The sequence below is a fragment of the Nycticebus coucang genome, chromosome Y (genome assembly GCF_027406575.1).
Source record: "Nycticebus coucang isolate mNycCou1 chromosome Y, mNycCou1.pri, whole genome shotgun sequence".
In the NCBI taxonomy this organism is placed as follows: domain Eukaryota; kingdom Metazoa; phylum Chordata; class Mammalia; order Primates; family Lorisidae; genus Nycticebus; species Nycticebus coucang.
Window position 1 is genome coordinate 35,012,517 of NC_069805.1, and position 26,841 is coordinate 35,039,357.

General features: G+C 37.3%; 1 protein-coding gene across 1 annotated transcript in view; it reads right to left on the reverse strand.

Moving 5' to 3' along the window:
• Positions 1 to 26,841, reverse strand: part of LOC128579076 (ankyrin repeat domain-containing protein 26-like) — a 161,988-nt gene that overhangs the window by 119,882 nt on the left and 15,265 nt on the right. The window contains exons 3-5 of the mRNA XM_053581353.1: positions 14,388 to 14,466; positions 13,369 to 13,430; positions 10,105 to 10,198 (exon numbers count right to left, since the gene is read on the reverse strand). Of these exons, the coding sequence (XP_053437328.1) occupies positions 10,105 to 10,198; positions 13,369 to 13,430; positions 14,388 to 14,466 (235 nt within the window). The remainder of the gene's footprint in view (positions 1 to 10,104; positions 10,199 to 13,368; positions 13,431 to 14,387; positions 14,467 to 26,841) is intronic.

Below are 26,841 nucleotides of genomic sequence, written 5' to 3' on the forward strand. Positions count from 1 at the left end.
CCAAAGTCAACTCACTCAGAAACTTTTGATAAAATTCCAACTTCACAGTGGAAAAAGGATTAAAAATTCCCAGTGGACTTTTGAAAAAACATGATACCCAAAATACTACTAGGCTTCTCAATATTGTCAATTAATGTGAATGGATAGTGTCCTCTAAAGAGGCACAGGTTGGCTGACCGGATACAAAAACTCAAGTCAGATATCTGTGGCATACAAGAATCTCCTCTTACCTTAAAAGATAAATATATACTCAGGGTGAAGGGATGGTCATCTATAATACAGGAAAATGGAAATCAGAAAAAAAGTAGGGGTTGACAATTTATTCACAGATACAATAGTCTACAGATACAATAGTCCACAGATACAATAGTCTACAAAAAGCAAGGAACGATAATGAAGGTCACTTCATTGTTGGTAAGGGAAACATTCAACATGATGAGATTTCAATTATTAACATTTTTGCACCCAACCAGAATGCACCTCAACTTATAAGAGAGACTCTAACAGATATGCGTAATTTGATTTCCTACAGCACCATAATAGAGATTTTAGCACTCCTTTGGCAGTGTTAGACAGATCCTCCAGTCAGAAAGTACGCAAAGACATTTTGGACTTAAACCTAACCATTTAACAATTGGAATTAACAGACATCTACAGAACATTCCATCCTAAGAAAACTGAATACACATTCTTCTCATCAGCCCATGTAACATCCTCCAAAACTGATCACATCTTAGGTCACAAGTATAAACTCAGTACATTTAAAAGAATATAAATTATTCCTTGCATCTTCTCAGACCATCATCAACAAAAGTTGAATTAAGTAACAACAGAAATCTGCATACTCATACAAAAACATGAAAACTAAATAATCTTATGCTGAATGATAGCTGAGTCATAGGTGAGATTAAGAAGAAAATTACCAAATTTTTGGAACAAAAAGATAATGAAGACACCAATTTCCAGAACCTCTTGGATATCACAAAGGCTGGCCTAAAAGAGAAATTTATAACACAGCAAGAGAACATCTCAAGCAACTGGAAAATGAAGAACATTCCAATCCCAAACTCAGCAGAAAAAAAGAAATAACCAAAATTCGGGCAGAATTAAATGAAATTGAAAACAAAAGGATTATACAGCAGATCAATACATCAAAAAGTTGGTTTTTTGAAAAGGTCAATAAAATAGATAAACCTTTGCCTAACCTAACCAGGAATAAAAGAGTAAAATCTCTTATTTCATCAATCAGAAATGACAAAGACAAAATAACAGCAGACTCCTCAAAACTTCAAAAAATCCTGAATGAATATTATAAGAAACTCTATTCTCAGAAATACAAAAATCTAAAGGAAATAGACCAATACTTGGAAGCACGCCACCCTCCTAGACTTAGCCAGAGTGAAGCGGACATGTTGACCATGCATATATCAAGCTCTGAAACAGCATCAACTATACAAAATCTCCCCAAAAAGAAAAGTCTGGGATCAGATCGTTTCACATAAGAATTCTACCAAACCTTAAAAACTAACTAGTATCTATATTACTAACTTTTTCTAAAATATAGAAAAACAAGGAATACTACCCAACACATTCTATGAAGCAAACATCACATTGACTCTAAACCAGGAAAAGACCCCGCCAAAATAAGAAAATTATAAACCAATATCTCTAATGAATATTGATACAATAATATTCAATAAGATCATAGCTAATAGGTTGGTGACTGTGGCTCAAGGAGTATGGTGTTGGCCCCATATACCGGAGGTGGAGGGTTCCAACCAGACCCCAGCCAACAACTACAAAAAATAATAAAAAAGTTCCTACAAACAGAATCCCGTAACCGATCAAACAAATTATACACCATGACCTAGTGGGTTTTATCCCAGGGAATCAAAGCTGTTTCAATACCCATAAATCTATAAATGTAATTTATGACATGAACAAAATAAAAAACAAAGGCCATATGCTTCTCTCAATTGATGCATAAAAAGCTTTTGATAATATCCAGCATCCTTTCATGATCAGAACACGTAAGACAATTGGTACAGAAGGGACATTTCTTAAAATGATAGAGGCCTACAGCAAATATCATATTGAATGGAATTATACTGAAATCATTTCCAGTCAGATCAGGGATGAGGCATGGTTGCCAATTGTCTCCACTACTTTTTAACATTGTAATGGAAGTCATCTCAATCAGGCAAGAAAAGGTGATCAGGGTATCCATATAATGTCAGAGGAGATCAAACTTTCACTCTTCCCATATTATATGATTGTATATCTGGAAAACCTCAGGGATTCAACTAAAAAACTCTTAGAAGTGACCAAGGAATATAGCAAGGTCTCAGGTTAAAAAATCAACACTCATAAATCTTTATCCTTTATATAGACCAACAATAGTCAAGCTGAAAAAACAGTCAAGTACTCCATTCATTTTATAGTAGTGCCAAAGAAGGTGAAGTATTTGGGAATTTAACTAGCAAAGGATGCTAAACATCTTTAAAAATAGAACTATGAAACTCGGAGAAAAGAAATAGCTAAAGATGTTAACAAATAGAAAATCATACCATGATCATGGCTGGGAAGAATCAACATTGTTAAAATGTCCATCCTACCCAAACCAATATCCCTATTAATGCATGACTGTCATACTTTAAAGACCTCAAAAAAGTAATACTTCGTTTAATATGGAATCATTAAAAACATCAAATAGGCAGATATTCCTCACAAATAAAAACAAATCTGGAGGAATCATGCTACCAGGTGTCATATTATACTATAAATCAATACAGATCAAAACAGCATGGTACTGGCACAAAAATAGAGGTAGATGTATGGAACAGAATAGAGAACCAAGAGAGGAACCCAGACACTTATAATCATTTGATCTTTGATAAGACCATCAAAGATGTCATTTTTGGGAAAGATTCTCTATTTAATCTGGGTGCTGGGTGAACTGGTTGGCAATGTGTAGAAGACTGAAACTGGACCCACACCTTTCAGGATTAACTAAGATAGACTCTCACTGGATTAAAGTTTTAAACTTCTGGATATATACCTAGTAGAGGTATTGTAGGATCCGATGGGAGGTATATTTTTAGATCCCTATGTGTTCTCCAAATATCCTTCCAAAAGAAATGCATTAGTTTGCATTCCCACCAGCAGTGCAGAAGTGTTCCCTTTTCTCCACATCCATGCCAGCATCTCTGGTTTGGATATTTTGTGATGTGGGGCTAATCTTACTGGAGTTAGATGATAGCTCAAAGAGGTTTTATTTGCAATTCTCTGATGATTAAAGATGATGAGCATTTTTGCATATGTCTGTAGGCAGTGTGCCGGTCTTCTTCAGAGAAGTTTCTCTTCAAGTCCCTTGCCCACCCTGAGATGAGATCACTTGTTCTTTTCCTGCTAATATGTTTGATTTCTATGTGGATTCTGGTGATTAAACCTTTGTCAGAGACATAACCTGCACATATCTTATCCCATTCTGAGGGCTGTCTGCTTGTTTTACTTACTGTGTTCTTGGCTGTGCAGAAGCTTTTTAGTTTGATCAGGTTACAGTAATGTATTTCTGGTGTTGCTTCAGTTGCCCAGGGGGTACTCCTCATAAAATATTCACCCAGGTCATTTTCTTAAAGTATTTTCCCTGTACTTTCTTATAGTATTTTTAAAGTTTCATGTCTGAAGTGTAAATTTTAATACAGTGTGAGTCCATCTTAGTTAATACTGAAAGGTGTGTGTCCAGTTTCATTCTTCCACATGTAGCCAGCCAGTTCACCTAGCAGCATTTGTAAAATAAGGAATCATTTTCCCACTGAATGTTTTTAGTTGGCTTGTCAAAGGTCATATAATGGTAAATAGCTGAGTTTTCTCTTGGTTCTCTATTCTGTTGCAAACACCCACCTCTGATCAAAAAATACAGCATGTCTCAGGATACAAAATCAATACTTACAAATCTATAGATTTTACATATACCAACAACAGTCAAGCTGAAAAAATAGTCAAAGACTAGATTCCTTTTACAGTAGTACCATAGAAGATGAAATATTTGGGAATTTACCTCAAAAAGGACATGAAATATCTGTATAAAGAGAACTATGAAACTCTGAGAGAAAAAAAAAAAAGGTGAAGATGTTAACGAATGGAAAAACATACCCATGCTCACGGCTGTGAAGAATATTCATTGTTAAAATGTCCATATTACCCAAAGCAACATGGAAAAACTAGTACTTTGTTTATATGGAATCAGAAAAAACCTTGAATAACCAAGACATTACTCAGAAATAAAGGCAAAGCAGTAGCAATCAGGCTACCAGACTTCAGCCTATACTAGAAATCTATAGTGATCAAAACAGCATGGTAGTGCCACAAAAATACCGAGGTAAATGTATGGAACAGAATAGAGAAACAAGAGATTAACATGGACACTTACTATCATTTTATCATTTATCTTTTATAAGTGTATCAAAAACATAAATAGGAGCAAAGATTCCCTATTCAACAAATGGTGCTGGATGAATTGGCTGGCAACTTGTAGAACACTGAAACTGGACCCTCATCTTTCACCATTCACAAAAATTGATTCTCCCTGGATAAAAGATTTAAACTTAAGACATGAAACTATAAAAATACTTTAAGAGGGGACAGGTGAAACACTTGAAAAAATTGGCCTGGAAGAATATGTTATGAGGAGGATCCCAGCCCCTGGGCAACTGAAGCAACACTGAAAATATATTACAGAGATCTGATCAAACCCCAACTTCTGCACAGCCAAGAACAAAGGAAGTAAAGCAGGCACACGGTTCTCAGAATGGGAGAAGATTTTTCCAGGTATGTTTCCAACAAAGGTTTGATAACTAGAATAAACAGTAAACCCAAATTAATTAATAAGGAAAAAAACAAGTGATCCCATTTCATTTGGGGCAAGAGAATTGAACAGAAGCTTCTCTGAAGAAAATACGTGCATGGTTTTCACATGAAAAACTGTTCATCATCTTTAATCATCAGAGAAATACAAATCAAAACCACTTTGAGACATCATCTAACTCCAGGAAGAGTAGCCCACATCACAAAATCACAAAACTACAGATTTTGATGTGGATGTGGAGAGAAGGGAACATTTCTGCACTGCTGGTGGGAATGCAGGCTAATATGTTCCTTTTAGAAAGAGGTTTGGAGAACACTTAGGAAACTAAAAGTAGACCTACCATTTGATCCTGCTATGCCTCTGCTAGGAATACATCCAGATGACCAATCATCATTTTACAACAAACGTATTTGCACCAGAATGTTTATTACAGCCCAATTCATGATTGCCCAGTCATGAAAGGAGCCCAGGTACCCATAGACCCCTGAATGGAGTAAAACACTGTTATATATGTATACCATGGAATATTATGCAGCCATCAGAAAGATGGAGACTTTGCCCCTTTTATGTTCACATGGATGGAGCTGGAACATATTTTTCTTAGTACAGTATATCAAGAGCGGAAGAAAAATGATCCAATGTACTCAGTACTATTATGAAAGGAATATATAATCCCTCACACTTTTATATGAATGATAAATCACAACTATAGCCCAGAATGAAAGAGGGAAGAGAGGGGGAGAGTAAGAGGGGCGGTGTGTGAAGGAAGATAAAAGGTGGGACATCACCTATGTTGTATATTGTAAGGGCACATGTCAAATCTATTAAGAGTAGAGACTCAATGTCTTAACACGACAAATAATCAAATGAAGTGTTGGCTATGTTAACCAGTTTGATGTAAGCATTCAAAATTGTGTACAAAAGCATTAATGTACAGTTATGATTCGTTAAAAAATTATGATATAAAAATAAGTACATCAGAAAAAAAAAAAACTTATTGTCCCTTCATTTCAACTTTTAACTTCTGATTTCCTTGCTTGTTTTAGTGTTTGTATTATCTTCACATTTCTCCTCACCTGTGTTAAATGCACGCCGAGTGTCTGTGTGCATTGTTAGCATTTTTACAGTATACTTTTTTTTTTTCATTTAAATAAACTTTAGAAGGTGAGTGCCGATTATACTTCAGGAACACAAAGTAGGCATGAGATGGGAAATATTTTTGTGACTGAGACCTTTTCATTGAGAAAATGCCTCAAACAATAAAAAGTGGACACTCCAGGTGCATCATTCCTCTCATAGTCTGGTATAGTATTTGTTACATTAGATGGTGCTTTTTCAAAACTTCCCTCCTTCTTTACACAAACTCCACTATAGGACAAGCAGGAATTTTCTATTATTCAAAGTTTTAACCAAAACTCTGTTTCAACTCATTTCTCAGGTGTTTTTATTTACTTCCCCATTCTACTTTGCATTGTTTGATGCACAGTCACTCATACTTTTGCACAAAAGGAAGTTCTGAATATGTAGATACATTCTATCAGTCCTCATTCATTCCCGGTCACTATTAATGTGATTATTTCTGTACTGTTTTTATTTTTTTATTTTTTTTATTAAATCATAGCTGTGTACATTAGTATGATCATGGGGCACCATACACTTGGTTCATAGACCGTTTGACACATTTTCACCACACTAGTTAACATAGCTTTCCTGGCATTTTCTTAGTTACTTTGCTAAGACCTTTACATTCCACATTTACTAAGGTTCACATATACCTTCTGTACTGTTTTTAAAAACTGATAACTGAAAACTTGGAAATTTTACATTATCACAAGGTAAAATTAATAGCAATCAGAAAGAAAAGCCAATTCTCAAATGTGAATTCAAATGATGCTGTCTTCTGACACAGACTATATGCTTAAGCCCACATCTAATATATTCTAATGTCCTCATAAGACAGTGAGTGAAGGAACCTTGATACCTTTTAATGATTTCCTGCAGCTAAGTGAGTTACAACTTGCTGCTATATCCTCACATCCAAGATCTTTTCTGCAAGGTAGGATTTCCTTCATAGACACAATCTAATGACCTCATTCCCTCTCGCAACACACACACTGAACTGAGTTAGAGGCCACAAGGCAGAAAAAGTAAACAAACTGGCGTTAATGACTGGGAGTATAAAATTACACTACAGTTTGGGACACTGGGAATCTCTGCACATGAGTCCAACTCTGTGGCCATCATGATAAAATTGCTCGTAATTTCTCTTGCTTAGTAATATGATTCCTACTTGGCATTACCTTTCTTATCATGTAAGGTTATAAAACTAAAGAGCCAGGAAAACACCAGAAATATTCTGCCTCGCTTCCAAGGACAAAGATTATCTATATAAGTAACTCTTCACTTTAGGAAGGTTTAAGTTTTATAACGAGTTTTAAAAACTTCTTAAAATTAAATATTAGCTAACCACGTATGAATTCTAAAATGCTGTTCCAGTAGGAAATGTCCCTTGGACTATGTCACATCATTCATGTAAACAATATCAAACAAGGAACTTAAATTTATATTTCTTGATACCTGTGGCTGGTTATTTTCACTTCCTTTAGGCTCTTCTTCCACTTTCACTGATGTTGATAAAATGTTCAGTCATGTAAATTTCATATATTCAGTTAAATGAGTTGCTTAGAATGATGTGATAAAATCTCTCAGCTTTATAAAAATATTTACAAACCTAAGCTTATTTTTATCTTACAAATTGAGAGTTTAGATGAAGTTAAATCTTTAGCAGACTATATACTTCTTTAAAAATTACTCCTAATTATCTAACACTTGAAAAACCACTCAGAAGACTACTAGATGTCACCAGGTAGAAGGTGTACAAAGATCACAGATTCACTCACAAATTCATCCACACAACATAAATGACAAAGCCATCATAAACAAAGAAAAATTTCTCAATCCAGGAAAACATATCAAGTAGCCCTGTGTACTCCTGTCTACCTCCTATTAGAACCTTCAATGCATTGCACATGTTAATCATTACGTTGCTGTTACTTTTTATACCTTCATCAGTGTATGCCTGGTGATATATATGTGAAATGCTTTTCGCTCATGTGCTCACAATCTTCTTTCCATTTTTTCTTTCTTTCTTTTTTTTTTTTTTTTTGACACAGATTGCTATGTGAGGACTCCATTCATTATGGCTCTTTCCCTGGATAAACAGGCATATCCTCCCTCAGTGAGGCTTCAAGACTCTATGAATTTCTATTTTGCAACTTCCCCATCTTAACTGTAAGTTATTTATTTCCATTTCTATTCCCCAGATCTCAAGGCTGTAGGACACAATATTCCACAGCATCATTGGGCAAGCAGTTTTTACCTATTTTACTTGATAATTACGGAATGGGGTTAAAGAAAAATGAATAAGATGCATCAAGGTTGGCATTTCCAGAGCTCATGTGTGAGCTGAGAAGGAAAGGGTGAGATGAGCAAGGTGAAAAGTTGGAGAGGCCAAGAAAAAATGAGAGCAGGATGAGATGGAGCACCCTGCGGACTACAGATTAGGTGTACACTGTATCCTCTAGCTTTCCCATCTTCATATTCCTTCCTCCACTCATTCAAAAGCCTTGTAAGATACATCTAAGTAATTATGCATATTCACTCTAAATATGACATATTTATAAAAAAAGGAAACAGACTGATTCACCTCATCATTATAACATAGTAACTAATTTTTCCATTTAAAAATCAGTGTCATATTCATTGAAAATATTAAGAAAAGTCATGAAATGGGCTCTATAAATTTATGGGTTTTGACTTTATTTTATGTGGGATATTACATTAATCTCTTTCTGATTTTAGAAAACACCTATTTTAATAAAGAATATTTTTTAAAATGACCAGTGTTTTTATATTCAAGTTAATCTATTTTTGTGAATGAATATAGACATAGCACATTTCTCTGATGCCTAACACTTACAGGAGGAGAAATGTATTTTTGTTATAGCCCCACAGATTCGCCATTCCCCACAATTTTTTTTTCTCCCAAAATGTTCCTTGAATATCCAGACTGGAGAATTCAAACAGAAATAGTTTCAAGTACCAGATTCTATCCTTCTAAATTCCACATTATAATTCTAGCACACTCTCTTGCTTCCAGTGATCTCTGTGGCAGAAGTAATCTTTTTTTTTTTTTTTTTTGTAGAGACAGAGTCTCACTGTACCGCCCTCGGGTAGAGTGCCGTGGCGTCACACGGCTCACAGCAACCTCTAACTCTTGGGCTTACGTGATTCTCTTGCCTCAGCCTCCCGAGCAGCTGGGACTACAGGCGCCCGCCACAACGCCCGGCTATTTTTTCGTTGCAGTTCACTGGGGCTGGGTTTGAACCTGCCACCCTCGGCACATGGGGCTGGCGCCCTACTCACTGAGCCACAGGCGCTGCCCGGCAGAAGTAATCTTAGTAATCTTAATCTGTGTAAAGGAAACTTTCTTGAATCGATACAAAAGCATTCTCTCGGGTTTCTTCATGATTAACTGCAACATTACATGGCTAACTTATTCCCTCCTTCTTTCCCTGCTCATGAATCTTTCTTCAAATCTCTGGTCACCATTCTTTTCAGGGATCATTTATGCCACTTCTTTCCTCTTCAATGACTAGTAATAGTTCATATCTATAATTTGGAATTGTTCACTTTTTTCTTTATCCCATCTGGCTAGGAACATGTTCTGAAATACATGTAAAAGCAATATAAGGCCCTCCTTTGATCCTTCTGTTGGAAATGTTCTCCAATAGATCTTCCTATATATTTCTCTACAGGGATGTCTATAGTCTTGTTACTTAGTGTGGTCCAAGAACCTGCAGCATTGGAGTCACCTGGGAAGTATAAGAAACACAGAGTCCCAGGGGAGCGGTAGCTCGACCCTGTAATCCCAGCACTCTGGGAGGCCAAGGCAGGTGGATGCCTGTGCTCTGGAGTTCAGGACTAGCCTGTGCAAGAGTAAGATCCCATCTGTAAAAATGAGTGGACACTGTGATTGGTTTTTGTAGTCCCAGCTACTCAGGAGGCTGAGGCAAGAGGATCACTTGAGCCCAAGAGTTTGAGGTTGCTGTGAGCTATGACATCACAGAATTCTACTGAGAGTGACAGAGTGAGACACTGCCTCCAAAAAAATAAGAAGTGGAAAGTCCTGGATATGTCAAATCAAATTGTCTTTTACGGGAAAATACAGTTCTTACCTTCTACTTGTGCATTTACACTGTTTTTCTCTTCTTGATTGGCATCCTGAGATGAATAACTAAGATCCTTCTCTGAAAGAGTCTCTGAGATATTCTATTAAAATTAATATCAATATGAGTTCAGTTAAAAATAATAAGTTACATCAAGATTTGCTAATCATTTTCTCCAAAGCATCTTAATTTCTTTTGGTAAAAGCAATTACATACAAAAGAAGAGGAACAAGTATTGAAAATCAAAACATTTCAGTAGAGAAGTTCACATATGCTGTCTAGATTAAGCTCATCTTTTATCTGAATATCGATTTGTAGACACAGCATGAAAGGCCAAAATGAGTCATATTCACAAAAAATATGAACTAATGTGCATATTTCAACATGTAACGAACTTCAAAATAAATGATTACTTCACATTCACCACCAGGAATAAGAGAACATTTTTAAAAAACAAAATACACTTGCTATAATAGTTATGCATTAAACACATAAAATATTTTTAATGAAATTTTAGCATAAAAATTTCAGATATAGCATTCTAAGAAACTTTTGTTATGTCATATTGGGCATAAACCAAATATTCATTTTTAATTCATATTAATGTAAGTGTACCTAAACAGAAAATTTCTGAAGCTGCTTTATTTAGGTAAACAAAAGGTTAGAAAAATGTAAAATATGTTTTTTTTTTTTTTTTTTTTTTTTTTTTTTTTTTTTTGTAGAGACAGAGTCTCACCATACCGCCCTCGGGTAGAGTGCCGTGGCGTCACACGGCTCACAGCAACCTCTAACTCTTGGGCTTACGCGATTCTCTTGCCTCAGCCTCCCGAGCAGCTGGGACTGCAGGCGCCCGCCACAACGCCCGGCTATTTTTTTTTTTGTTGTTGCAGTTTGGCTGGGGCTGGGTTTGAACCCGCCACCCTTGGCATATGGGGCCGGCGCCCTACTCACTGAGCCACAGGCGCCGCCCGTAAAATATGTTTTGATAGAGTTTTTACTTATGGTTGAATAAAAAGATACCACAGCTAAAATAACTATTTTTTATGTTTACATAAAATCAAACAAATATTAGATATAGTATGTAACTTTATGCTAATAAAAATCAATTTCAAGAACTATAGCAATCCTCAATATAAAAGAATAAGAACATTTATTTTTGAAGCATCTAAGGTATCCCAGACATGTATTTCCACATTTTCTTTTCTATGTATTATAATAATAAAATTAAAGTTGGCTGCTGCTGATGATTACCCTACTTTCTGCTTCCTGGAGTTCCCAGGATGTTCAGAGTAAAATGATTTACATATGTGATCCATTGTTCTTTCTGCCCTATCTTCCTCTCCGAATTTCACATGGCTGGCTCCTCCTCAGCCTTTAGCTGGTAGCTTGAACTTCACACTCAGAAATATCTTCCCTGACTGTGGATTTCCACCCCAGTCCCGTCCCCATTAACTGCAATCTTCCTCAATATTGTCAAACCTGATATTCTCTGCTTTCTCTATATGAAGCCCACATAGTAAATCAGAATTTTTTGCTGTTTGGTTTTCTCTTGTTACTACTATAAGGCATCCTATTGTACATTCAGTGTCTAACTACTTAGCACATAATTGGTACTTATAGTCCCTGTTACTTCGGAGGCTGAGGCAAGGGGATCACTTGAGCCTAAGTGTTTGAGGTTGCTGTGAGCTATGACACCATAGCACTCCACCCAGGGCACAGAATGAGATTTTGTCTTTACATGTTCAAGGTCATGTACATGTACATGTCTCTACATGTTCAAGGTCAAAAAATGTACAAATCTCATTGGGAAGATCTTAAGCACAAAATCACTAGAGTGATTTTATTCTTACAGGATATTGGCCACGATAGTCTCCTGAAACTTATTATACCCCAAATTACAAAGACTCATGCCTGTTCTAACTTGCTTAACTTCCCATTTTTTCCTTGACACTACTGTCTTAAGGTTTTGCTTTGTTTGTTTTTTTTAAAAAAGAACTACTTCCGGGCGGCGCCTGTGGCTCAGTGAGTAGGGCGCCGGCCCCATATGCCGAGGGTGGCGGGTTCAAACCCAGCCCCGGCCAAACTGCAACAAAAAAATAGCCTGGCGTTGTGGCGGGCGCCTGTAGTCCCAGCTGCTCGGGAGGCTGAGGCAGGAGAATCGCGTAAGCCCAGGAGTTAGAGGTTGCTGTGAGCCATGTAACGCCATGGCACTCTACCCGAGGGTGGTACAGTGAGACTCTGTCTCTACAAAAAAAAAAAAAAAAAAAAAGAACTACTTCCCATATTTATTAAATCATTAAATAAAACTGTGAACATTTCTTACATTTGCATGCATACTTTTCAGACTATAAAAATGTTTCCAGATTTCATACTGTATTTGTTCATTACACATACCTAAAAGGTTGATATTAGTGCCATGTCTATGAATTAGGTCACAGACATTCAAAATTCATTAAATAATTTCCCTCAGTTTCCACAGAAAGTGAAAGATCCAGAATAACATGTCTTTTGACATCCATTTGAATCTGGTGCTGCTGCCCAACCACTGCTTCCAAGAGGTCAGCCTTTAACATGTCTTCCTACCTGAGCTCTGCTTCTGAATAAATTGTCAGTATTTCACACCTACAGTATATCAGAAGCATGGCTGCCACAAAAGTACTCTATGTGTTCTATTTTAGAAAATGACTTCTGCTTAAAACGCCACTAAATCAAATTGTTACTATTACAGCCCCACATGTTCACTTACTCCCCATGATTTTTTTTTTTTTTTCTCCTAAAACGTTCCTTGATGATCTAGCCTGGTCAATTCAAACATAGTAACAGTTTTGAGTGCCACATTTTATCATTTCAAGTTCCAAGTTATAAAAATCAACACTCCAAACTGCTTTTCCCTGAATTTCATTAGCACTTTTATTACACATCCATATTTACTACGGACTCATGCATTTGGCTATAGGTTGATCTTGAATAATTCTTTAGTTTTTAAATAAACTTAACTTCAAAGCCAAATGGGATTCTTATAACTCCTAAGCCTTATCATTTTGTATTATATTACACTGTCTTTTTAAACGAATCTTGCAAATTAGCAGAATTTTACTATTCAGCAGCTCATTCTTTCCACATAATTACTTTATTAATTATGGCCTGATAATGTAAGAAAATAATTCCTTGTGGGCACATACACAGCTGAGAAAAGGTTATTAAAAGCATCCCTTTTATGTTTTAAAGTTGTCAATGCTTATATTTTAAAGTAATGATAAGAAAAGACATTACCTCCAAATACAAACTTGGTTCTTTTGGTCTGTCTTGTCTTGATAACAGTACAGAGATTTCATCTATAAAATGTTATTTACAGATAAATTAATGACAAAAGTATTACTGCATTTTAAAAACATATTCAAATCTACCTCTTTGTGACTATTTCAGTAAAATAAAACTCATAGCAAAAAGAATTTCACAAGGTTAAAGCAGTTTCAGGAAAAAGTTTATAGTATAAAAAAAGGCAAAAGAAAGATATTAAAAAGGAATGGACATTAAATACTTGTGTCCTCACCTATGGTGCATCTTGCAAATGTACATGTGAAGTCTATGAAGAGTACAGTATCAATGTCTTAATACAACAATTAAGTAAGTGACGTGAAGGCTATGTGAACAATCTGGATTTTGGGCGGTGCCTGTGGTGCCTGTGGCTCAGTCGGTAAGGCGCCGGCCCCATATACCGAGGGTGGCGGGTTCAAACCCGGCCCCGGCTGAACTGCAACCAAAAAATAGTTGGGCGTTGTGGCGGGCGCCTGTAGTCCCAGCTACTCGGGAGGCTGAGGCAAGAGAATCGCTTAAGCCCAGGAGTTGGAGGTTGCTGTGAGCTGTGTGATGCCATGGCACTCTACCGAGGGCCATAAAGTAAGACTCTGTCTCTACAAAAAAAAAAAAAAAAAAAGATTTTTAAAAAAAGGGTGGCGCCTGTGGCTCAAGGAGTAGGGCGCTGGTCCCATATGCCATAGGTGGCGGGTTCAAACCCAGCCCGGGCCAAAAACCACAAAAAAAAAAAAAAAATCTGGATTTAAGCAGTCCAAATTGTATATAAAATCAGCACATCATACCTCATAAATACATTAATGTACACAGTTATGATTTAATAAAAACAATACAATAAATCAAAGGAATGGACATCAAACCAATACCCATTATTGGTTTTGACTTCATAATAGCACATAATCATTAAATTTTTGAGATATTTCCCCTAAATTACCACCTCTTATTATTTTTTATAACAAAAATAAAATTGTCTTTACTTGTTTCCTTTTGTGTAGCACTTTCAACAATACCAATCGTGTTGGTATTGTCTTCAACTTCTGACTCTCTTGCTCCTTCCTATTGAGAAAAAGAAAAGCCAAATTCAGGAAATGTATTGATTCACTCACACACCAATCTGTTAGCAAAACAAAACACCTTCACTATGTTTATCAAGCATACACACTATCTGGGAGAATAATTTGAACATAGAAACACAATATAGAGTCTGTCCTACATTTAAGGAGGTGTGGCAAAGATATATGAAAACAAATCAGAAAAGTAATTGATGAGTCTGTAATTACAGTAAATTAATTACACTAAGGATACAATGGAGGAAGAGTCAGTTCTACCCAGGAAGCTTAGGAAATGCAGCAAAGATAGAGGCGTATTTTCAAAGACAACGATGTGCGCAGTGAGAGTGTGAAGGGCTTTTAGACAGGGGAGAAGGGGCAAAAGGATGAGGAATGGAACCACAGGGCATATGAGGGCTATGAAAGTAATGCGGTAAAACTGCAACCTTGTGATAAGGAACAGGTTTTAGAGATGAAATGAGAGAATCAGGCCAAGCTACCAAAGACAGGTGGCAGAAGAGGTGCAAACTTTCCCTTTCCTGTAATGGGATCCACTCAATAAGCACGTAAGTCAGGCCACCACAAACATATTTTCAAAAGGTCACCTTGGTAGCAATGTGAAGATAGATGAACACAGGACAAAATCAGAAAAGAGCTTTTCAAAATCATAAATCAGAAAGTGAATTATGGTAATAAGCTATGAACACTGGTAATGGTGAGTGACTGGATTGGTGATCTGCAGGAGAGTTAAAGTACAAGATTTACACTAACTTAATGTTTCAGTGCTACTTACTATGTGTTATTTATATAATAGAAAAATCAGATGACAAAATAGGGAACAGAGTCAAGGAAGTAAGGGAAGGGTTAAGGACAGTGTCTTCAGTCCTTAAAGTCTAATATGTCAACTATGAAGCACCCAAGGACATAGGAGGTAAATCTGGGTAAATACTTTAGGAAGAGATTACCACACTCATGAAAGGCATATGGTGTTAAGAACATAAGTATGTGTAAGCTATACTAAACTGGCACACCTTATGTAATCCAACAGAACTCTGACATTTGGAAAATGACAACAAAAGGATTTGAATTTTATATTTTAACATTTTTAAAGAAATAATATACTTTTATTAACATGTGCAAACTTTTATTTCTCATTATTATGTGCATTTTTTAAATGGATGAAAATATTTAACTCTAAAACACCAATTCAGGATGCTACAAGAAAGCTCTCTTTCAATAATTAGCCCTAAATTCTGACCTGTAGAAGAGAAATGCTGATTTGATTAGAGAATTATGAGGGCATTTTAAGTACTACTATGATGTAAGAAAGAAATGTAAAACCCTAGTTTGAATTTCACATGGTTTTCTTAGTCGTTTGTCAACAACATATGAATAACTGTGATTGTCTATTGACCCACCCCTGATAGAATGGTCACTAAAAGTTAAGGAAAGGTAGGGGGACAAGGCATGTGGTATGCCTTTTGGGGATGGAACTAGGGTCCTCATCATCTACCAAAGCAATCAATGTACCTAGTTCTATGTACCCTCAAAAAAAGAGGGTAATCTGGAAAATGGTGGCCGAGTAACAGCTTCCTTGAAACTGGACACAGTGAGTCGGGGGAGACAAGACCACAGGCATCTCTGGCTGGTGGGATCTGCTTATATTTATCCCTTTGAGGACAGAGGGAGTCAGCGAGAGACTTCTTGACCACAAGAGGAGGACAAAAGCAGTGTAAAACTGGAAAGTGGTTGTGTGTGTTTGTTCAGTCTAATCATGCTGACAGCTGTAAGAACAGCAGCAGTGAGATTGCAAAGGGGCAATCTCACCTGTGAGCTGTTTTGGTGTTTTTGGACTTGGCACTCAGTTGAACTCTCTTGCGAGAGCTTGGACAGGAGTGTGGAGAAATTTGGGCATTGTCCAGGGCCACTGAGCTGAATGGAGCTAACAGTGTCCAGCTGTGGGTCGTGGGGAGTCATTGTGAGAGAACTGCCCAGGCAAGCTCTGCCCTCAGGGTCACAGAGCAAGGATCAGGTGGGATCTAGTAATCTAGTGACTGAGCAGCCTAAAGGTGGGGCAGAGCTGCCTTACAGCCTTAGACCTCAGGGGCAGAGTGAGACTGGTTTTGGCACACTGGATAGCCACTTCAGCAGTGATCCAAGCAACAAGTGCTTTCCTGGGAAAGCTTCTGCATAGCCAAGTTTAGCAGTTTAAAGTGCCCTTTAAGAGAGCTGAGGGGATATTTGGGTCTCCACCCTGAGGGATTTGAGAAATAGGCAGAGGCCTCCAGTCGTATCAGCATTGTGATTAACATCTTATACCCAAGATCACCTGTTGCCCAGACAATATTCAGCAAGATATATATACTGCTTTGTCCTTGGTTTTGTTATTTTATTTTATTTTTGTTGTTGTTGTTGCTGTTTTGTTTTTTTAATTTCAATCTTTTACCCATAGAATTTTCTTTTATTTATTTTTTTTCTTTTCTTTCACCATTTGTCTAGTTTAAATACTATTTCCCATTGTTGCCTTTTTCTATAATTAGAACTTCATTTTTGCTACTGTTTCTATGCCTATTTGGTTTTCCCCCAATTTTATCCTGTAAGTTTTATTTTTTTATTGTTTTGGTTTGATTTATAGCATTTTTGTCTTTACTCTCTACTTGGTGTAGGTAAGGTACTGTGTCCTAACAGGCTAGTAAGGGAACCACCCAACCCGGTGCCCCCAGATGTTTTTTTATTATTATTTTTAGGTTAGGTCAAAGTACCCTACTGTGCACCTATGTTGCTCTGTCTCACTCTTTCTGTGTCTCTCTTATTTTTTAAATATTACTTTTTACTCATCCCTTCTTCTTCTTTTTTTTTTCTTTTATCCCTTTTTGCTCTTCAACCTTCTCATCCTTCTGTTCCTATACCAAAAGGACTCATTGAAACACTAGTCCAGAGGCATGGCAACTTAAAGAGCAAGGGGAAGTGAAAGGAAAATGAGATCAAGGAAACAGATAAAAGAAATCATTCATGACGAAGAATCAGCAGAAAACTCCTGGCAACATAAAAACCCAGTCCAGAGCAACCCCTCCAAGGGACCATGAGGTAGCAACAGCAGAGGATTCCACCTACAAAGAAATGTTAGAAATGACAAAAAGGTAATTTAGAATACAGGTGATGAAAACAATGAAGGAAATGATGGAAACAACGAAGGAAACTGCTGATAAAGTTGGAAATAACTAAATGGAAATTCAAAAACAATCAAATAAGAGATGAACGATATGAAGAATACAGAAAGTGTATAGCAGAGCTGAAGGAACTGAAGCAGTCAATTACGGAACTTAAAGATGCAATAAAAAGTATCAACAACAGATTAGACCATGCAGAAGAAATAATTTCGGAGGTAGAGGACAAAGCTCTTGAGATAATTTAGATATTTAAAGAGGCAGAAAAGAATAGAGAGAGAAAGTAGAACATTCACTGACAGAATTATGGGACTTTATGAAGCATTCAAACATACGAGTGATAGGTATCCCAGAAAGGGAAGACGGATGCCACAGGGGAATGGAAGCCATACTAGAGAATAGTATAAATGAGGTGGGTAGAGGGAAGAGGATTGGTGGGATTACACCAGCGGTGCATCTTACAAGGGTATATGTGAAACTTGGTAAACGGTCTGTGAAGCTAGTGAATGATGTCCCATGATCATATCAATGTACACAGCTATGATTTAATAAAAAAAATAAAGAGGATTACCTTCAGAGGAATAAACTGAACATGGTGAAAAAGAAAAAGAAAAAAAAAAAAAAAAAAACAACTTTGGCCAGACTAAGTAGAAATAGAAAAGTAAAATCTCTAGTAACCTCAATCAGAAATGATACAGGGGAAATTACAACTGATGCCACAGAGATACAAGAGATCATCTCTGAATACTCCCAGAAACTCTATGCCCAGAAATTTGACAATGTGAAGAAAATGGATCAACATTTGGAATCACACCCTATCCCTAGACATAGCCAGGAAGAAATAGAGCTCCTGAACAGACCAATTTCAAACACTCAGATCAAAGAAACAATAAAAAAGCTTCCAACAAAAAAATGCCCTGGTCCAGCTGACTTCACACCAGAATTCTATCAAACCTTCAAGGAAGAGCTTTTTCCCGTACTGCAGAAATATTCCAATAAATTGAGGAGGAAGGAATCTTCCCAACACAGTCTATGAAGCAAATATCACCCTGATACCAAAACCAGACAAAGACCCAATTAAAAAGAATTTCAGACCAATTTCACTAATGAATATAATGAATATAGATGAAAAAATTCTCAACAAAATCCTAGCCAACAGATTACAGCTTATGATCAAATAGTCATATACCATGATCAAGTAGGTTTCATCCCAGGGATGCAAGGCTGGTTTAATATACGCAAGTCTATAAACATTATCCATCATATTAACAGAAGCAAAAATAAAGATCATATGATCCTCTCAATAGATGTAGAAAACGCATTTGATAAAATTCAGCATCCTTTTCTAATTAGAACACTGAAGCGTATAGGCATAGGTAGCACATTTCTGAAACTGATCAAAGCTATCTATGACAAATTTGCAGCTAATATTTTACTGAATGGAGTAAAACTGAAAATTTTTCCTCTTAGAACTGGAAACAGACAAGGTTGTCCTCTGTCACCTTTACTATTCAATGTAATTCTGGAAGTTCTAGCCAATACAATTAGGCAAGACAAGAAAATAAATGGAATCCAACTGGGAGCAAAGAAGGTCAAACTCTCCCTCTTTGCTGACGACATGATCTTATACTTAGAGAATCCCAAAGACTCAACCAAAAGACTCCTGGAAGTCATCAAAAAATACAGTAATATCTCAGGATATAAAGTCAATGTCCACAAGTCAGTAGCTTTTGAATATATCAATAACAGTCAAGATGAGAGGCTAATAAAGGGCAAAAACTCCTTCACCATAGTTTCAAAGAAAATAGAATACCTAGGATTATACCTAACAAAGGAGGTGAAGGACCTCTATAAAGAAAATTATGAAATCCTCAGAAAGGAAATAGCAGAGGATATTAACAAATGGAAGAACATACCATGCTCATGACTGGGAAGAATCAACATTGTTAAATGTCTATAAATCCCAAAGCAGTCTACCTATTCAATGCTATTCCTATTAAAATACCAACATCCTACTTTCAAGATTTGGAAAAAATAATTCTGCATTTCGTATGGAACCAGAAAAAAACCCATATAGCTGAGGCAGTTCTTATCAATAAAAATAAAGCTGGGGGCATTACCATATGTGATTTTAGGCTGTCCTACAAAGCCACAGTGGTCAAGGCAGCATAGTAGTGGCACAAAAATAGAGACATAGATATTTGGAATCAAACAGAAAACCAGGAGATGAAACTAACATCTTACAACCAACTAATCTTCGATAAACCAAACAAGAACATGCCTTGGGGGAAAGTATCCTTATTCAATAAATGGTGTTGGGAGAACTGCATATCCACACGTAAAAGAATGACACTGGACCCACACCTTTCTCCACTCACAAAAATGGATTCAAGATGGATAAACGACTTAAATTTAAGGCATGAAACAATAAAAGTCCTCAAAGAAAGCACAGGAAAAACAAAGATATTGGCCTGGGGAAAGACTTCATGAATAAGACTGCCATGGCAATTGCAACAACAAAAATAAACAAAATGGGACTTCATTAAACTGAAATGGTATTGTACAGCTAAGGAGACAATAACCAAAGCAAATAGACAACCTACACAATGGGAAAGGATATTTGCTTGTTTTTAATCAGACAAAAGCTTGATAACTAGGATCTATAAAGAACTGAAATTAAGGGCGGCGCCTGTAGCTCAAGGAGTAGGGCGCCAGTCCCATATGCCGGAGGTGGCAGGTTCAAACCCAGCCCTGGCCAAAACACACACACACACACACACACACACACACACACACACACACACACACACAAAAAAAAAAAAAAGAACTGAAATTAATACCTATGAAAAAAGCCAACAATCCCCTATGTCAATGGGCAAGAGACATGTGTAGAACCTTCTTTAAGACAGACGAATGGCTAACAAACATATGAAAAAATGTTCATCATCCCTATCTATTAGAGAAATGCCAACCAAAACCACCTTAGATACCATCTAACCCCAGCAAGAATAGCCCACATCACAAAATCTCAAAACTGCAGATGCTGGTGTGGGTGTGGAGAGAAGGGACCACTTTTACCCTGCTGGTGGGACTGCAAACTAGCACAACCTTTTTGGAAGGAAGTATGGAGAAACCTCAAAGTACTCAAGCTAGACCTCCCATTTCATCCTGCAATCCCATTACTGGGCATCTGCCCAGAAGGAAAAAATCCTTTTATCATAAGGACACTTGCACTAGACTGTTTACTGCAGCTCAAATTAAAATCGTCAAAATGTGGAAACAGCCTAAATGCCCACCAAGTGTGGAATGGATTAACAAACTGTGGTATATGTGCAACATGGAATACTATTCAGCTATTAAAAATGGAGACTTTAACTACTTTGTATTAACCTGCATGGACATGGAACACATTATTCTTAGTAAAGCATCAGAAGAATGGAGAAGCATGAATCCTATGTACTCAATTTTGATATGAGGACAATTAATGAAAAGGATATGGTAAGGGTGGGGGAAGTGGAGAGCAGAGAGAGGGAAGGAGGAAATAGGGGGGATCCTTGGTGCGTGTCACAACTTTTGGGGGCAAGACATGATTGCAAGAGGAACTTTGACTAACAAATGCAGTAAGTGTAACCTAGTTTGTTGTACCCTCAAAGAATCCCCAGCAATAAAAAAAAAAAAAAAAATTAAAAAAATTTGAAGAAAGGATCTAGAATTAAAAAAACTCTAAGATTATCCAAGTTAAAGATTTAGAAATCTCCCAGTATATACATGATTGTCCACCAGGACCTGATACTCACATGAGGAAAGAAGAAATGGACTAAAATATTGAGCCAACAGGATTATTGGGTTTTACCGATAAAGGATGTTATGTGAATGGTTGGACAAGTATGAATACTAAAGTTAATAATGCTTCTTGAAAATAATAAAATCTCTGCATTGCTGGACATATTTGTCAAAGTAAGAAATGACCTTCCAGAGATAATTCTATATACTCTTTTGCAATCTTTACTGCCTTATGCTTCTGTAACACTGGGTAGTTTATTTGACGATTCTTTAATCAAATCTGATCACATACACTGGATGTGTGAACATCTGTGTCCATTACAGAGATTCCATGAGCACAAGATGAATGAGAAAATCACCAAAATAAACAAGTGACTAATTTGTTTAAGAGGATTGAGTTTAAAACCTCTTTTCACATTTAATGGATAAAGACATTTTAATTTTAGTTAACAAAACTATAAATGCTTATTTATTTTGCCTTTTTATTTTCAAAAAGTTCAGCTACCAAGAAATTACATCAAACAGTAAGATAAATTAGTTAAGTAAGTTGAGAATATACTAAACAATGTTAGAAAACTTAAAAAAAAGCCAGAAGAGTCAAATAATAATAATTAATTTAATAATTCTAATAGAGCCTAAAAGAGGTTTCACTTTGCATAATATCTAAATATAGGTTTGACTAGATTAAATATAAGACGATGTTTCATTAAATTGAAAAGAAATAATAAGGACTAAGTTTCCTTTTTTAGAGATACTATAGAAAAAAGAATAAATCTTAAAAAGAAGTTTGATGTTCAGGCTGTCTTAAGCAATCAAAGGAGAAGATAACTTTTGTGGGTTAGTCATAAATGGAATAACCTAAAAAAGAAAAGATAATCACATAGAATTAACATGATTTTTCTAAAAAATATGTAAAAGTCCTTTGTTGTTATTATAATAATAATAATTATTATTATTATTTTAAGACAGAATCTCGCTATGTCCCCCTAGGTAGAGTGCCGTGTCGTCACAGCTCCAAGCAACTTCTAACTTTTGGGCATCAGCAATTCTCTTGCCTCAGCCTCATAAGTAGTTGGGACTACAGGCACCCACCACAATACCTGCCTATTTTATTGTTGCAGTTGTCATTGTTGAGCAGGCCCGGGCCTGGCTTAAACCTGCCAGACTCCATGTATATAGCCAGTGCCCTAAGCACTGAGCTGTGGGTGCTTAGCTATTTTTTAATCTTTGTAATTAATACATAATAGGGGTCCATATTTGGTGTGTACACATGATAATTTCACACATTCATATCATCGACTCAGGGTATAAGGTATTCAACACCTTAAATATATATACACATACATTTTTATATATACATTTTTTGAGGGTGGTAAAATAGCTTTATCCTCTGTCATAACACAAACCAACAGACTTTGGTGTTGGCAAGTAAGGAAACACAACAGTAGAACACGCTGCTCACTGAGAAGGAGGAGGATGAGTTACAAAGCCTTCCCCCATTTCTCGTGCAGCTGAGATAAAGCCATAACCCTTATAAATAGATAAGCATATTAAAAATATTTCCAGGGCCCACCTGGCTCTGCTCCTACACAAATAAGGTTAATCTCTGTAGTAAAAAGGGTGAGAGGGAGAGGCAGAAATTTGGTTTACTGGTAGGTGGAAAACAGGAAGGGATACAAGCCAATGTGTAACAAAGGCTCTCCCAAACATACAAAAGAGAGGGACAAGGGGGACCTGTCAGAGGCTGAGAAATGTTCCTGAAGGTGGTCTCACTCCTGTCCCCAATCCCAGATGCTCTTGAGTGATCTGTCCTTTCAGACACCACCTGTGAGGTTCCACTATCAGAGTCTATTCTTCCCTCGGTCCCCACCTATTCAGCTCACCAACCAAGTTTTGGTGTCCCTAATTGCTTAGGCCTCTGAAATCAGCCCCTTTAAATCACAGCCCTCTCCTTAAATACAAAGCATGAGGAGAGCTGGAGGGTCGTTCCTGCCAAGAGGATATTCCAGGGGTCAGCCAGTTTTGGGGTTCCCCTTCAGTCCTGGACCAGGCAGTAAATTTGGTGGTGGGCCCCATATTCACTGTTGGAGACCTCAAAGACATAGACAGTGCACAGCAGCAATTTCTGGGTGTCTCAGTTTGTCACCACCTGGAGGACGGTGAAGTTTTCAAGGATGCTGTTCATCATATATCACTCAGCCAGCTGCCACAACCTGTGCAGGTAATTCACCAGGTAATCCCAGAGAGGCAAGCACACCAGGAAGTACACTAATCTCTGTCTTCCAGCTGGGCATGCTTTCTCTCCACCTTCTCCACCACCTGCTTGCCAAAGAACAGGTCTTGTAGGAGCATGTGAGGGTCATGTGTCCCAGGCTCTCATACCGGCTGCTCACTCTGTTACTGCTGCTGCCACTGCTAGCCCTGGCTTATCACCCCTTGGGCCTCAGTTCAGGTCTGCCCAGAACTTGATCAGGCAAAAGATGGGGGTAGTGGAGATCACATTTTTTCAGGGATGTTGTAATTGATCTGCTGGACATTCACACTCTTGAGTGGGGGTTCCCAGGGCTAAGGGAATGCTGGGTGATCTGTAGAAACAGGTGTTTCTGGTATGAGTCAGCTGCATTAGGCAGTTACACACAGGCCGAGAACTCTACTAGCTGCAAGCAGACAATGCCCAGGGCCCAAGCCTGCCAGGTTGGGGGTAATGGGGCAGGTAGAGGCATGGGTAATATGGGTTAAGCAGACCCATACCCTGGTCAATAGATGTGGGAGTTAATGACAAGGAAAATGGCTTCACATCTGAAACATTCCAGAGGGGTCTAGAGCCCCTGACCAAAACTGGAAAATCTCAGAGACCTGAGGTCCAGCAGGACCCAGTTTGGTGAGCTTGGCTGAGGACATGGTAGTCATGGTTTGGAAAACCTTGTTCTTAGAAACCAGGTCCTTTAGCTTGGACTACATTTCCCTTGATTTATTTCAAGGTAAAACCTGGATGAGACTAGAGACCTGGTTGCATGTTCAGACCTTTTCCATTCTCAGCTTGATATAGGAGGTAATCATTTCATTCTGACCATACATTTTGCCTTCATAGGGTCCTTCCTATCAGGAGGCTATTCCAGGGACCAGCCAGTTTAAGGTCCCCCTTCAGTCCCAAACCAGGCAGTAAATGGGGTGGTGAGCCCCATGATCACTGGTGGAGACATAAAAAACATAAGTGGTGCATAGCATCAATTCCTGGGTGTTTCTGTTTGTCTACACCTGGAAGATGGTGAACTTTTCAAAAATGCTGTTCATCATGTATCACTTAGCTAGCTGCCACAATGGGTCCTTTGCAAAGCAGTAGGGGAAAACCCACAGTCATCAGTCCCAGCTCTTGGGCAAAGGGCTGGTTAATCACTACTCCAGGTGCCCCCAATCCAATTTCACATTATCTGCTCATCTAGCCAAATGGTGAAAAATAAACATGGGGTGGAATCAGCAGAAAAACTCTGGCAACATGCATAGTAAGAGTAGATCAACATCCCCAAGGAACGAAAAGGTGGACACACCAGAAGATCCAATTCACAAACAAATGGCTGAGATGTCAGAAATTGAATTCAGAATTTGGATTGCCAATAAGATTAACAGAATGGAGCAAAGTCGGATTTAGAAATTTAAGGAGCATTTCAAAAGTCGTCTGAAGAATTCAATGAATTCAAAGTCAAAATCAACCAGTTTTGACACATTGAGGCAAGAACTTATAGCCCCCAAAGATCTGAGAAATACAGTAGAATCCATCAGGAACAGAATGGAGCAGGCAGAAGAAAGGATTTCTGACAATGAAGGCAAAGCTTTTGAATGTTTCCAAATGCTCAAAGAGGAAGAAAAATGGAGAGCAAAAATGGATCATTCTCTCAGAGAGCTCTGGGACAGTTCAAAAAACCTAACTTTCGCCTTATAGGAATTCCTGTGGGCAATGAGATTGCATCTAAAGTTACAGATGCTCTACTGCAAGAGATAATTGAGAAGAACTTACCAAACATGGCAGGAGATTCTGAAATTAAGAAAGCAGACAGTTTCAGAACCCCAGCACAACTCAACCTAATTATAGCATCTCCCAGACATATTATAATTAACTTAGTAAAAGTTAATATGAAGGAGAAAATTCTGCAAGCAGCCAGACATAAGAAAACCATAACCCACAATGGGAAGAATATTAGAATGAGTGAAGATCTCTCTACCGTAACTTTTCGAGGTAGAAGAGGGTGGTCATCGACATTTAACCTCCTAAAACAAAACAACTTTCAACACAGGTTTCTGTATCCAACTAAACTCAGGTTCGTTTATGATGGAGAAGTTAAATACTTTAATGACATTCACATGTTGAAGACATTTGCCATAACTAAACCAGCTCTCCAGTATGTTCTCAGTCCTATCCTCCACAATGACCAGCAAAATCCTCTACTACCAAAGTCAACTCACTCAGCAACTTTTGATCAAATTCCAACTTCCACAGTGCCGAAAGGATTAAAAATGCATACTGGACTTTTGAAAACTTGATATCCAAAATACTGTCAGGTTTATCAATATTCTCTATTAATGTGTATGGCTAAAATTGTCCTCTAAAGAGGCACAGGTTGGCTGACTGGATATAAAAATTTAAGTCATGTATCTGATGCATATAAGAATCTCCTCTTACCTTCAAAAATAAATATAGACTCAGTGTGAAGGGATGGTTGTATATAATGCAGGCAAATGGAAATCAGAAAGAAGTAGGTGTTAAAATTTTATTTGCAGATATAATATGCTTTAAACCAAGAAAAGTAAGAAAAGATAATGATGGTCACTTCATATTTATTAAGGAAAACAGTCAACATGATGAGGTTTAGGTTATTAACATTTATACACCCAACCAGAATACACATCAATTTATAAGAGAGGGTCCAACAGACATGGGTACCTTGATTTCCCACAGCACCATAATAGTAGGAGATTTTAGTACTCTTTTGGCAATGCTGGATAGATCCTCCAGTCAGAAAGTAAGGAAAGTAATTTTGGACTTAAACTTAGCCATTCAACAATCGGATTTAACAGACATCTAAAGAGGATTCCACCCTAAGAAAACTAAATACACATTCTTCTCATTAGCTATGCAACATCCTCCAAAATTTATAACATCTTAGGTCACATGTCTAACCTCAGCAAATTTAAAAGAATAGAAATTATTCCTTGCATCTTCTCAGACCATCATGGAATAAAAGTAGAACTCAGTAACAACAGGAATCTGCATACTCATACAAAAACATGGAAACTAAATAACCTTATGCTGAATCACAGCTGAGTCATAGATGGGGTTAAGAAGAAAATTACCAAATTTTCAGACAAAATGATAATGAAGGCACAAATGACCAGAACCTTCTGGAATACCGCAAAGGCCGTCCTAAGAGGGAAAT